At 28.3% G+C, this 14,366-nt stretch overlaps 1 protein-coding gene across 1 annotated transcript; it reads right to left on the bottom strand.

The window, feature by feature from the left end:
• Window positions 1–1,406: 1,406 nt before the first annotated feature.
• Window positions 1,407–8,595, bottom strand: LOC119675091. Its single transcript, XM_038086278.1, has 22 exons — window positions 8,531–8,595; window positions 7,172–7,267; window positions 7,009–7,113; window positions 6,822–6,959; window positions 4,069–4,143; window positions 3,909–4,010; window positions 3,746–3,850; window positions 3,583–3,693; window positions 3,446–3,526; window positions 3,284–3,379; window positions 3,117–3,227; window positions 2,987–3,064; window positions 2,835–2,921; window positions 2,668–2,772; window positions 2,507–2,602; window positions 2,340–2,450; window positions 2,207–2,287; window positions 2,054–2,140; window positions 1,888–1,992; window positions 1,726–1,821; window positions 1,559–1,669; window positions 1,407–1,496 (listed from the first exon to the last, which is right to left on the bottom strand). Exons 2-22 carry the CDS (start codon window positions 7,223–7,225, stop codon window positions 1,407–1,409), a joined length of 2,025 nt encoding a protein of 674 aa, XP_037942206.1. The 5' UTR covers window positions 7,226–7,267; window positions 8,531–8,595.
• Window positions 8,596–14,366: the final 5,771 nt, after the last annotated feature.

Raw genomic sequence — 14,366 nt, 5'->3', positions numbered from 1 at the left:
GGGAATCAAAACAGTGCTTATATGACGATCAGACTCGACAATTTACATGATTTTATCGACATTTTCGACAACTAACAGACTTTTAGTGCGTGGTGTATCTTTGGCGTCGAAATTACCGGAACAGAATCGACAAAACCAAAATTGCGGATAATTGGCTACAACAGTTAATACTGTCAGGACCATAAACACCATTCACTTTTACAGCTGCCTGGCTTGCGTTTTCGCCTTGATCAAAGAAAAACTGTAAAACACGACGTATTTTCTCTTTGTTAGTATCCATCTTTGACATGCTCTCAAACAAACAATTACCAAACTGTCTGTGGTTAGTACGAAATCTCCTCTTTTTTTGCCATTTAGCGTAACACAATCGGACTTAGACAACGCATGATAAAGATAACTAAAGCCATCTATTGGAAGTATAATGGATTTATTTTTACTACACCTAATATATTAAATTTAAAATAAAATGATAAAATTCCAAACGTTCAATAGAAAGGGCACAATTGCTTTCAATATTTAAAATTATATAAAATGTTATTGCGAGTCAATCTCAAATAATTACAAATATGAAACATCCACTTATGTAGATTTCATTATGTGAACAAAAATTTATGAATATTTATATACATACAATTTCCAACAAATTGTATATATCAGGGACATAGGCCAAATTCTTATCAACTATCATCAAAAAGTTTTTTATTACATGCCACATAGATTGATATTTATAAATAAAGTCACTGCACGCTACAACAATGCAGGCAATACTTTTTTATTTAATTATCAAGTGCTTTCAGTACCTACAGTCCCTAACTATATTACTTTTGTAGTTATTTTACTATCTACTGAATTGGTACTTATCACGTAGAAATCGGTTATTTTTAATATGTACTTTAACTGTAGTTCCACACAATATAACAACACACATCTTTTGTTTCACACTTATATACAAATTTTAGCCCAATTTTAAGCCTGACTTATTTACTTTTTTCTTATACTCTCTTACTATATTTGCTCTTCTTTGTTTCATACTCATTACCTTAACACGCCCGATCATAAATCCCACCATCCTTCCCTACACTTCCTACAACAATATAATTTAATATCATATACTGTAACAATATTGAAATGCACTATATACTTAGTCGAGCAGCCCTATATCTAATATATAATTTTATAATTACAATTTCTAAATAATACTTTAGTTTTTTCATACTTCATTAGTTCCTCTTTTTATATTTAATAAGTTAGTTTTAAGATAGTGCACTAAAAGTGTTCCCCTAAAACATCTCTTAAAACATTTAATGAACAGAACAAGTTTTTTTTTCTCACAAAAGTCATAGTAAATAAAAATAAAATCTTTATAATAAAAATAATACTCGTAGAGATAAGTAATAACTTAAATTTTAACCTACCTCTAATATAGGATTTCCCTTATTAAAAAGATTCGATTCAACTGTAAATTCTTTTGGAGCTTCTTTTCCAACAAATTTAAGCTAAAATATACATATGTAATAAAATAACAAAATAATCTATATAAAGAATCTAAAATGTTTACCTCCGCAGATCTTATCATATTATCAAAACTGCTTGGTTTCCAAGGAAATGGTTTAAGAAGTGCTTCTTCATTTTCATTGCCGGTAGAAATTGTGTTACCAATCAATGTTGTCTGAAATATTTCAAGTATAATATTAAACGATATCCGTATAAAGCGATTTTTCTTACATCAGCTATATCTCCTTTATTCGAAATAATGAAATCATCTGTATCAATTGCTTCGTCAAATGATACTTTAAAAGGTGATTCTTTTTCTTCAATTACCTGCAGAGCTCAAGAATATAAATTTAAGATCTTCACTTTTCACAAATAAAGGAAATGTTAACATACCTCAGATATAGGATCTCCTTTGTCCAAATGATTAAAATCATTTGCACATTGTTTTAAAGCCGTATTTATACCTCCTGTAGGTTCTTCTTGTTTAAGAGATTGAATCTAATATATATATTTTATAAATACAAAGATTGTATATAGTAGAGACAGAATGTGACTTTACCTCAGCATAATTTACTAACTCATTTAAATAACTTGACTCCTTCAATGATTCATTTAAAGAAAGAGTTTCTCCATCTAGTAACATTATCTGCAAAGTTCAAGATTTTGAATTGACAATCTAAAATTTTATGTCTTAAAGTAAGTATTACCATACCTCAGTTACAGAATCTCCTTTGTTTACAGCATTTAAATCAGCGATGATTTCTTTCGGATCTTCTTTTTCAATAGGTCGAATCTATTATATATGCTAATTAAAAAGAAAATTAATGTGAAGAAGCTAAGGTTACCTTATCAGAGTTTGTTGACATATCAAGATTACTTGCTTTGTCAAAAGATTCATTACAAGCAATTATTTTATTTTCATTGAGAATAGAAATTGCGTCATCAATTAATGTAATCTGAAATATTTTAATTACAGTAATTAAATTTATTTATATAGAGAAATTTTAACTACCTCAGTGACATCTTTTTCATTGAAATTAATAAAATCATCCATATCATTTGATTCGTCAATTGATGCATTAAATGGTAATTCTAGTTCTTCAATTAACTGCAGAGCTCAAGAATTTTAATTTAAGATCTAACTTACCACACATAAAGTGAATTTTAATATACCTCAGATATAGAATCTTCTTTGTTCAAAACATTAAAATCGGCTACACATTGTTTTAAAGATGACTTTATAGCTCCTGTAGGTGCTTCTTGTTTAAGAGATTCAATCTTATATAAATATTTAATTAAGTACAAAGATTTTATGTATTAAAGACAACATGTAACTTTACCTCAGCATAATTTATTAACTCATTTAAATCACTTGACTCTTTCAATGATTCATTTAAAGAAAGGGTTTCTCCATCTAGTAACATTTTCTGCAAAGTCCAAGATTTAAACTAACGATCTAAAATTTTTAGTCTTAAAGTAAGTATTACCCTACCTCAGAAAGAGAATCTCCTTTGTTTACATTTAAATCAGCAATGAATTCTTCCGGATCTTCTTTTTCAATAGGTCGAATCTATTATATATACCAATTATAAAAAAAATTATTGTATAAAAACTAAGGTTACCTTATCAGACTTTGTTGACATATCAAGATTACTTACTTCGTCAAAAGATTCATTACAAGCAATTATTTTATTTTCATTGAGAATAGAAATTGCATCATCAATTAATGTAATCTGAAATATTTTAATTACAGTAATTAAATTTAATTATATAGAGCAATTTTAACTACCTCAGTGACATCTTTTTCATTGAAATTAATAAAATCATCCATATCATTTGATTCGTCAATTGATGCATTAAATGGTAATTCTAGTTCTTCAATTAACTGCAGAGCTCAAGAATTTTAATTTAAGATCTTCACTTATCACACGTAATGTAAATTTTAACATACCTCAGATATAGAAACTCCTTTGTTCAAAACATTAAAATTGCCTACAAGTTCTTTCGGAGCTTCCACTTCAATAGATTGAACCTAGCATATACACTTATGAAGAAAGGAATTACCGATGTAAAAAAAGCAAAGATTACCTTAGCAGAGTGTTTTGATTCTTCAAAATAGCTTGGTTTATCGAAAGTTTTCACAAGGAGAATCTTCTCACTTTCATCCGGGATAAATTTTGTGTTATCAGCCCATAGAACCTGAAAATTTTATAAATAGTAGTGAAAGTACACACAAAGAAGTTTGACATACCTCAGAAATAAAGTCTTCCTTATTTGAAACATTTACATCATCTATAAATTGTCCCGGAGTCATTTTTAGATTTCCAATAAGAGTATCTGGTTTAACCGATGTACACTAAATTATATATTCTATTAAATAAGAAACTAATCGATGCAAAGAAAGTAAACTCTACCTCTGCAAAATACATTAAGTCATCAGACTTGTTTAGTTTGTCAAAAGATGCATTAACCAAGGAATCATGAACCAAGGAAGTTGAACTGTCATTGAATATTGTCTACAAATTAAATAAATATAAAAAAAATATACTGTGATAACAATGAATTTTAACCTACCTCAGATGTAGAATCTCCCAAAAAATCAGCTATGAGTTGATCAGGTGTTATATTTAAAGTTGTCATGGTAGTGTCCTAATTCGTTATAAGAATAATTACCGATAAATTCAACTTCTTATGTACTTTAAAGAATCGCATTCATAAAATTAGAATATATATTTTAAACTCTACCTTTAATGCAGATATCCTTTATCTTTTATTTGATATTTTCTAAATATTAAGTTGTTTCGGAAACGTGTTTTCACATTCATAACAATTTTAAAATTTAGATAAAATATTGTTAAAAACAAAATTTACTTCCACCTATATCCAACTTTTAAATTGAAACTGTAATCTTTTTTATCTGAGTCAACGTACTAAATCTTAACTGATTACTGTAGGGCTTTTCTTTTGTAAGCTTGTCGCAAAAAAAAACAACAAAATAAGCACTACTTTTTATAGCAACTCTGGAAGGTCCAGAAATTTTGTTAGGCTTATACCCCCATACATCGGTTTACGGCCGCCTCGTTTAACGGCCCAACCATATTTATGACCATGTTTCACTTAGCAGCCAAAAATACCTCGTTTAACGGCCAAAAAAAATTATATATTATAATTATGTTCATAATATTATTTTGCTTATATATAGTATATATGAGTGGCTTCAGAGGCTTCAGAGTAGCTCTGAATAAATATGTGTGTTGATGTGCAATTATTTAGATATGCATTATGTTTTTAATGGTCTCAAATTGTTAAAAGTTGTTTATACGCTATTAACTCATTACGAAATTGGAATTAGGAAAATACGGTTTAAAGAATGATTTCATACATACTTTTATCCAGAAGGTTAAATATATTTATAGAAGATCAAAGTATTTGTTTACGAAAGATATCACGGCTTTACTCCAGCTAATAGATCAAAGTTAGCACCTTACATACACTTCTAAAACGCATTGTCTACAAAAATTATTCGAATGCTCACACAAGTAACAGATAATTGAAAGTGCCGGAAAGGTTTCTGGAAAAGCTACAACGTTAAAGGTGCCATAGTAAACATAGATCGATCATGGAAGGAAATACAAACGTTATCTCTTAACAAATTTCACAAATCTTTATGGTCTGATCATGAATATAAATGATGATGTTGTTAAACCGGCAATAGAGGCTGGTTTTGTTGTTTACATTACAGATGACGTCAGCCAACTTTTAAAAAAGGGCAGAGAACTGCAAATTCCCTTCCCTAGCAATGCTTAGACGTTCCCAAAAAAGTTAATGAAGCTATGTAACCATATGCAAAAGTTATAAAAGAGCAACAAAAAAATCAAACAGGTAACATTACATTTGTTTTTTAAACAATCATGAAGATTATATATAGATTGTTTCTTCTTTCGGAACCAGTTTCATTATATACCATACATTTGTATGAAATCACTTGTTTCGTTTAATAGGATTTCGTTTTATGTCCAACTTTTTTGGAACAAGTTAAGGCCGTTAAACGAGGTATTTAATCATTATCATTATCAGAGAATATGCGGACTTGTTTGCGAACAGGCTGGATATCATCTTCATCACAAGAAGAAACTAGAAGAATACACTTCAATGTTCTAAATTTATATGTCCTGAAGCGCTTTCAACAAGTATAGCTTTAAAATCCAATATATAAAACAATATTTCTCTACCTCGAGCACGAAATAATTATTGAACCGATCATTAAATATTGCTGCTACCACCCAAGCTTTTGAGTTGGCCATCAAGTGCACCTGGAGTTTTTGAATATCTTTATATTTTAATGCACCTGGCCTTAGGAAAGAATGTACTTCGAGTGGTTTTAACATGAAATCTCCTGATGCATTACTACAAAGTATTAATGTTATACAACGCTTGCTGGTCTTTAAACCACTTGTCTTTTTCTCAGATTTGGCTATATAAGTCCGATCAGGAATTTGTTATCAAAATAACTGTCTCATCAGCATTGAACACTTGGTCAGGTAAATAGCCACCATCTTCGATCATATTAGCTAACTTCTTCGAAAAATCTTTAGCACCTGCTGTATCTACCAATGCAACCTCGTCCGTTATTTTCACATTATGTGGCGAATTCCATTTTAAAAACCCGACCAACCACTCTTCGCTGGATGAAAAACTTTTCGCAATTTGAGAAGTAGATGGCTTCAATTATCTCATATTTTCATAATAATGAAAAACTTTTCATTGAATTAAATAACCGCTTAAAGGAACTCTTTTTTGAAATAATTCTTTGAACTCTTCCCATTCATTTTTTCTAAAAAATCGTTTCTTGCAAATATGATAGCATGCTATTTAGTGTTGTTTTCTATTGCAGCCTCATAATTTTTAATTATTTTTATGGTTGATTTGGCTATATTAAAAGGCTTCCCAATAGCTGTTGATCCATCTGCTTTCGACAACCGACCCAAAAATATTAATTTTCATTTCTAAAAAAATGCCCTTCTTAGAATTTTTTTTCTCTATTAGGGTAAATCAAACCTCACTGTAATTATTATGATAATAATATCATTATAATCAATTCCGTATAAAACGAGACTTGGGTGTACTGTTTTAACCGACATTTTTCTTAATTTTATATTGTTTTTATCATTGTTTTCTAAAAAAAATTCAATTTTTGAAAAATGCACCCCAGTGCAGATTGTCTACTTTCTAGTATTATCAATATAAGCTTAAGTTCTATCTTCAACTGCAGTAATCTACAGTTTACTATCTAGTTGAATTTTATCTTTAAATATCTTATAACTTACCTTAGACAAGCTTATTACTTTATTGGAATCTTCTAACACATCATTTTCAGTTTCAATTTCTACAAGATTGTTGTCCTCTATCATTATATCTGATATATCTCCCCCGAAACATTCCCTTTCTTGGTTAGACATTATTTGCTACAATTATAATGTAGTTATTACAGTTACGAAAATTATAATGACTTACCTCAGAGTAATGCTCTTCATCTTTTAAATCCCTTTTAATTTCGATACAATTTCCTGAGGGAATATTAATAGCCCCGGTTTTTGTGTTTTCTTCAGTTAGTATAGTCTAGATGTTTGTAAATTAAATACTAATATTTTTATTAAATAATGGTTTGTACACTTACCACATCTAAAGAATTAACTTTAGATTGCACTGAAGACTTTTCATCTACCGACATAATTTAATTAGAACATAGGTCATAAGCCGAATTATCAATTTGCTGAAAATAAGAACACTGTTTTTTTATTGTTTTATGTACAATACAATCAAATGCTAGTCATGAGTGGTATTTTTAAAGTTCCTATTGCTTTAGGAACTTTAAAAGTAAAACTTTACTGTTAATTTTTCTCCATAGATATATAAGACAATTCCTGGATTTTTAATATAATTCCCACAATCTGAATGTTTCAGATAGACTACTAGTATACCGTTCCAATGTGAATATTTATGATAATGTGAATATTTACATTAATTATAACAAATTAATTAAAAGGAATCCCCAGAATAATTAAATAGTCAATTGTTTCGAATGTACTATGTAATGTCGCCAGTAATGTTTGAATTACAAGTGATTACTGGCGCCTAAATTAAGTCAGGTACAATTACAATAATGGTATATTTTAATATATCTGATCGTGAGTGTCAAGCATAAGACCGAACACTGCCTGCTCTAAAATAAATAATACATATTGAAAGATGTTTCTTACCACTATATGTAAAAATGTGATTGAGATAATATCAAAAAATTATAGTGTTTATAAAAGTGCTTATTCTATCACAATCATATAAAACATCTCTGTTACCGTCCAGTTACTCATCGAAATAACCAACTACTTGAAGCTTACTCAACTTATATCACTAACACAAGAAATGTGTTGGTATAAATAACATATATTCGTAATGAGAGGGGGTTCCTTAATACAAGTTCACAGCAATATTACGCCAAGGTGCGCGAGAAGGGAACTCACAATATTTTATATTTTTTTAAAATATTAATTTTATTTTAAAATTAACATATATGGACCTAAGAAGTGGAAATGAATTAAAAAAAAGATTTTTTCTTTGAAAAAAATCTACAATAGAAGATTTAGAAATGAGTAAAAAATGCATGCGCCTAATGATATCGTCATCGCGTCTTACTTCCGTTATATTTGCTCACGAATTATAACTAAAAGCAATAGGGAATTAGGTTAAAATAAACCCATAAAAATGTAATTTCCTAGTTGATGATATATTTAAAATAGCATATTTGCTTAACCAATTTAAAATTCATAAATTATATACACACGTTATATATAATATACTATATCAACTTTAATATCACGATGTTATTTCACAACTTCCGACGAATTTTACTTTTAAGAGACAATAGATTTTCTGAGTCAATTTTATTTCTTCAACAACTTTTAAACACCTCCATTCCCTTTTCTTTTTTTTTTTATTTTTTCACTAATTCTTACTTTACTTTTACTTTAACACTTGCCAATATTGCAAAAGATAATACTAAGCCCCAACTCCTATAACGACTTGTACCCGAAACGGTTGCGAAGAGACTAATTTTCCACCAGCGTTTTTTGCACTAGTTAAACACGTATATTATAATAAATGTAGTCATCTCTTTTCCACATATAACAACTTAAGTTAAAAGAGAATTTTATAGAAAAGGAACTTAAGTGGACTTAAGAATTACAATATTATACAACCGAACAAAATACCGTTGGTTTACGTCACAAGTGAAATAACCTGATTGCCAAGTCTTTATAAATTATTTCATTATTTTTCATTATGTAAAGATATATTTGAAATAAATTTTATAATGATTATTATTTAAAGAATAATTCCAGGTCAATTTTAAAAAAAGACCATAACTCTATAATATTTCTTTTATATGTTCTTAATTTTTGTTAATTTTGAAGAATTTACAACAATGTGTGGACTAACACTGATCCAAGCGCCCTATAAAAACGTAGTGTTATATTCTCTTTATAATATCACTGATCTCCAGTTTTCTACAGAAAAATAATACTTTTAATTTTAGTTCTTGCAGTTTAGTATTTCTAGACGTCTTTAATAATTTCAGTATTTTTTATTTATTCATTATTTTATAAATAATAAAAACTAAAATGTATATATACATAAACATACATATCTATTATTTTTTAATGCCTTTAGTAAGACAGGACCATGCAAGTATTTAAGAGAATATATTTTGGGAACATTTTTTTTTGCAGTCATATTTATTAAACATTATATGTACAATGTAAAGATTAAAGATTATCTGCTATGTATATACTATACATATGTTAAAATTAATTTTTTTTTTAAAATATTCCATATAAATGATGGATAATAAACTATCATTTTTGACTTATAAAATTTATTTTTATTTTGTTGCACAAGAGAAACTGGGAGCTGTCTTCCACAGAAGTTTACTGCAAAATAGTGCATGGTAGAAGGAACATTCTGCAGCAAGAAATTCTTATAATATAATAAGGTACTTACATGCGAACAATTACCAAAAACATTTTACCAAAATTTTAAGATTAATCAAATTTTTCCAGACATTCCAGATATATTCCAGACATTTAGAGAGTACTTAAATCGTTCGAAATGATTATTACCTATATATGATTATAATACTGAACAATTTTTCGCATTCGCTGAGTTTACAATTCAAATTTTTTCCATCAAATAAAAATTTATAAATTAATATTCAAGAATTCTATTCACTTACAATATCTTTACATCGACATAATCGGTGCCAATCATTTTTACAAAAGAAAGTATAAGGTCTATAGCCTTGATAATTTTTTTGAGTATATCCTTGATTTAAGGTTATGATTAAATTACAAAACAGACTTGTAATCAATCTATATTTGCATTATTTCGATTATTACGATTAACTTTTAGGCATATAATTAATTACAATATTATATTTAGATCACATCAAAGACTTATTCCAATTTTGATCAACTTTCAAATTAATTCTGTCTTTTAATATCCAAGCAAATAATCACTCTAGCATTCTCACTCTCAAAAAAAAAACTACTAAGTACCCTATAGAATTATTGTCGAAACTTTGGCAAAATTTATTTTTAATATTATTAACCATGTATTTACAAAGCCTGATACTTAACGTATTTAGATCCGCTATCTATATTGCAAGTAAATTTAGTATGACTAGCATTGCAGTCATAAATATATTTCTCTTTAAGTTCTTAGTTATAAATAATGTTTATTCAAATTGAGGGATCTGTAAAATTATGACTATACCTTTTTATAAATGCCATCATTATAAATAAATTGTATTAAACATTCAAAATCATGTATCGAAATATGAAGCAGGATATTTATTAATTTTTAAAAGTGAAAGGATGGAGTCCTATCCACAATTAATGTTGCATGAAATTACGAGTATGTATCCTTTTCTAGTGGCATATGCAATCAATTTATGGAATATTGGTAAATTTTGTGGTCATTTTTATCAAAGCAAAATTTTTCGTAATAGTAAATACTAAAAAAACAATATGTATAAGATTTCATCAAATATTGTATGTAAATTTAAACATATTTTATATTATATTCTGCAGATACATATGACTCTTCATCATCATTGTAATTTTTCAACAAAACAAATGTTGTTTGTTAATGACATTTTGTGGCTTTTAATTTTAAATTGTTTGTTTTATGCCTGCGGGATTCTTTTAATAATTATTTTAAAAATTTTGGATAAAATGTTTTGTTTAACATTTTCTTAACTGGATACAATTTTCATAAAGTTACTCTAAATTATTAAAAAGCTTCTAAATTATGCATTGCATCAAGATATTCAAAATGTTGATTTACCACCGAAATCACCTCTTCATTTAACTTGAATTTTTACCTTTCATGCAGGTCTTTAAAATTAAAATATGTTCATGGAAAGTTAAGCTTGGAATATGAAGGAAAATCAATTAAAACACAATTTATAAGCTTTTTTCTTACTAAAATCAATGAGTGGTTTTTCAGTTATTTGTGTGTTTCATTTATTTAGTATGCGCCAGATACTGTACGCCTTATACGATATTGCTTATACGATATTCTATCTGCTATTGCTTTTGGGAGAATAGTCCTTGCTTTATACTAAGAAGCCGTTCACACTTTTTTAAATCACTGTTTCGATTATGTTATGGTCAGAGAAATGTAGTGATCAGTCTACGTTTTATCAGACGCTATAAATCAAAAATTATAACAAAATTCTATTAAGTCTAATGTTAGTAAACACAGCATCTAACTTTTAAAAAGATTTATCATATTTAAATATTTATGCAATCAACTTCAAATGCTGTCACTTAAAACACCGATAGAATAAAGAAACTGTATAATATTTAAGGATTATGCTTCTAGAATAGTCTTAATCAAGTAAGATCGTACTATCATATATCAAATCACCAAACCATCATTTTACTATACCATAAATTTAATTGCTTTAGTTGCTTCTGAAGGCCGACTTGTAAGGCCGATAGAAAATAATCAGCTGAACAGCTGATTAGTTTCACGGTTGCATTTCAAAGCATTGTACATAAAATTATAAAGTTTGTACATTCAGAGCTTCGAACCGGAATCGAACCGAAAACCGAAAAAAAACCGATATTTTTGCTGCAACTAATACGGTAACCGAACCGAAAAAATATATCGGTTTATTTAGGTTTAGCGCCTTATGGTTTGGTATATGTTCAATCACGAGAATTTCCCTTAAATTGTTGATTATTTATTTATTTTTTTTTAATATACTATAATAGTCTCAAATTATGCCTTAAATAAGAAATAATTGTTTAAAACATATCTAAATTAATCATTTAATTTAGAATTAAAACTCAACAGACTATTGAACTGAAATAAGATATAATTTATTAACAAGAATATATATACTTAAATTATTGATAATTGACCATTTTTTATAGTTCTAGTTATTAATTTTACAAACTTTTCAATCGTGAATAATATGTTCCTGTTTTAGGGCCATTTCTCATACCTGTATGCCTACGATGCTTTTCAAGCAGTAACTTTTTTGATTAAATAATGCAAACTGTAAGTACCCGTAATTACAATTATTGTATAGCTCGTCTTAATATTTTATGATGGAACTGATCAAATCAAATCAAGAAACTAATCCACATTTTTTCAAAGTTAGTCAAAGGAAGTAATCATATAAATGTAGAGATACTATAACGTTGTTACAGAAATTAGCACTATATAGCATATTAATATGCTATATATTGTACTTACCAGAATTATCATGTTTTCTGCATATAAAAATACATATATCACATATATATATTCCATCGGATAAATACTTAACTACGTGATCAATATAAAGTACAACTAAAAGCAGACTAAGCAATCTTTCCCATTTCATACCAGCATTGATGGTAATCATCATGGACATAACCAGAAGCAAAATAAGGAAGCGGAGGGCGTAGATACATGAGTATGTATGAGTAGTTTGAGTTCTTTATTTTTCCTTAGATTAATAGAATGAAAAGTTTTCAAGTTTTTGGTGGAATTATGAAAACATATTAACTACGGCTTTGGTGACCGTGATGCCATTTCTACTGCATTCCATGTGGGCGTCGGATTTTCAGAGTAAACACTACTTGAGATTTTATTAAATTATGAAACATTTCTGTTTATGGAGTCAAAATCCGCTTTGAAGTCGACAAAAAATACATTCAACTTTTTTTTTTCATTTTTCACAAAATATTTGGTTACATTTGTAATAGAAAAAGTGTAAGCAATAGTGAAATATAATTTTTAGAAGCCTACCTAATATTTACTCCATAAAATATGAACTGATACCCAACTTTGAACTTTAAGCTTTCGAGGAATATTCCTGTGAAAAATTCAACAGCAGAGTTTAGAAAAATATATACTTTGATAGTTATTTGGATCTTGTGGATTTTTCGACCAAGCATATATGATCGTGACACTACAGCCTTCAGTACCTGCGACGATTTTAAAAATTTGTCGATCTCTATGAAGATATTGCCTTCGTCCGGTGTTAGTTGGACTTAGTTTTTAAAAATGAACTATTCTGCCAATCAAAATACGTCATGCAAAATACTTTCTGAATGTAAATTCTCCATCGATTAATTTTAATTTGAAATACGCTTTACAAATAAGAATAAAATATCAAAGGAGCAAATATAGTTGTAAAATTGAGTTTACATACTTTTATTATTTAAACTAAATAATTTATATTAATATGCTATATAGTGCTAATTTCTGTAACAACGTTATAGTATTTCTACATTTATATGAGTATTTCCTTTGACTAACTTTGAAAAAAATGTGGATTAGTTTCTTGATTTGATTTAATTAGTTCCATCGATTTTTTCCTTTAGATGAATAAAGTTAGTAAATACTATATACTAGGTGGTTTGATAAATATCCGGTCTAAGTAATAAAAACATATTTTTTTGGAAAATTATATTTTATGCTTCTATATAGTTCTCTTTTAACCCGATACACCGAGTCCAACGTGCTTTCAACATTTAGATACCTTTTAAATATGATTTTTTAAGTACTCCAAAAAATTTATCAGTGTCCTATTTCTATACTCAGTTATTGTTATCTCTGCAATCTCACGGAATTCAATTTTTGGATCATCCAACACAATATCGTGGGTTTTTCATTGTTTTTTTCAGTTGTGACCTCTTTTAGAACACTCACACGATCAGGTTTAAATTCAGTTTTCCAATATTTTATTATTATTAACGATGGTGCCAGGTTACCGTAAACAGAATCCATATCCAATTTGATTGCATCATTGTTCATTCCTTTCAAATGGACGAATTTTATTACTGGTCGATACTCAATTTTTTCCATTTTATAAAAAATCACCAAGATGCACTGTTTTAATTATTTTCAAAAAGCTATCCAAAAATCGGAGGTAGTCGAAACTTTTACAGCTGTTGTTTAAATTTTGCCCGATACATAAAATATAATTGATTTTGTTCTGGCGTTGCCACCTGTTGTGAAGTCAAGTAATTATCAATCCACCTAGTATTTGGTATCTGGTTTATTTGTACCAGAGAATATCTAAGATTTGAATCTTCTTTGATTTGTACTTTCTAGTATAAGAGAGTTTAATGTGTTCTTTTCTTAATTCAAGCAGTTTCTTGGAATTCTTGAGAAAACATCATGTGCGGCACATTCTTCTCTCAAGCCAATGCCATACACTTGTTGTAATTTTTCCGATCCAGTTTTGCCCTTGCAAATTGGAATTCTATTCTTATTGAAGTGAATCCATTTTCTCGCTATAATTAAGTTGTAGTATT

The sequence above is a fragment of the Teleopsis dalmanni genome, chromosome 2, assembly GCF_002237135.1.
Source record: "Teleopsis dalmanni isolate 2A chromosome 2, ASM223713v2, whole genome shotgun sequence".
In the NCBI taxonomy this organism is placed as follows: Eukaryota; Metazoa; Arthropoda; class Insecta; order Diptera; family Diopsidae; genus Teleopsis; species Teleopsis dalmanni.
Note: the sequence above shows the minus strand (reverse complement) of the source record. Positions and strands in the feature narration are given on the sequence as shown.

Excerpts from the sequence above, each read along its gene's own strand:
- LOC119675091 (XM_038086278.1), bottom strand. The coding sequence starts at position 7,225 with ATGTCGGTAGATGAAAAGTCTTCAGTGCAATCTAAAGTTAATTCTTTA. Across the intron at positions 4,011-4,068 it reads TGGGAGATTCTACATCTGAG|ACAATATTCAATGACAGTTC; the intron begins GTAGGTTAAAAT and ends TTTAATTTGTAG. Across the intron at positions 3,527-3,582 it reads AATCAAAACACTCTGCTAAG|GTTCAATCTATTGAAGTGGA; the intron begins GTAATCTTTGCT and ends TGTATATGCTAG.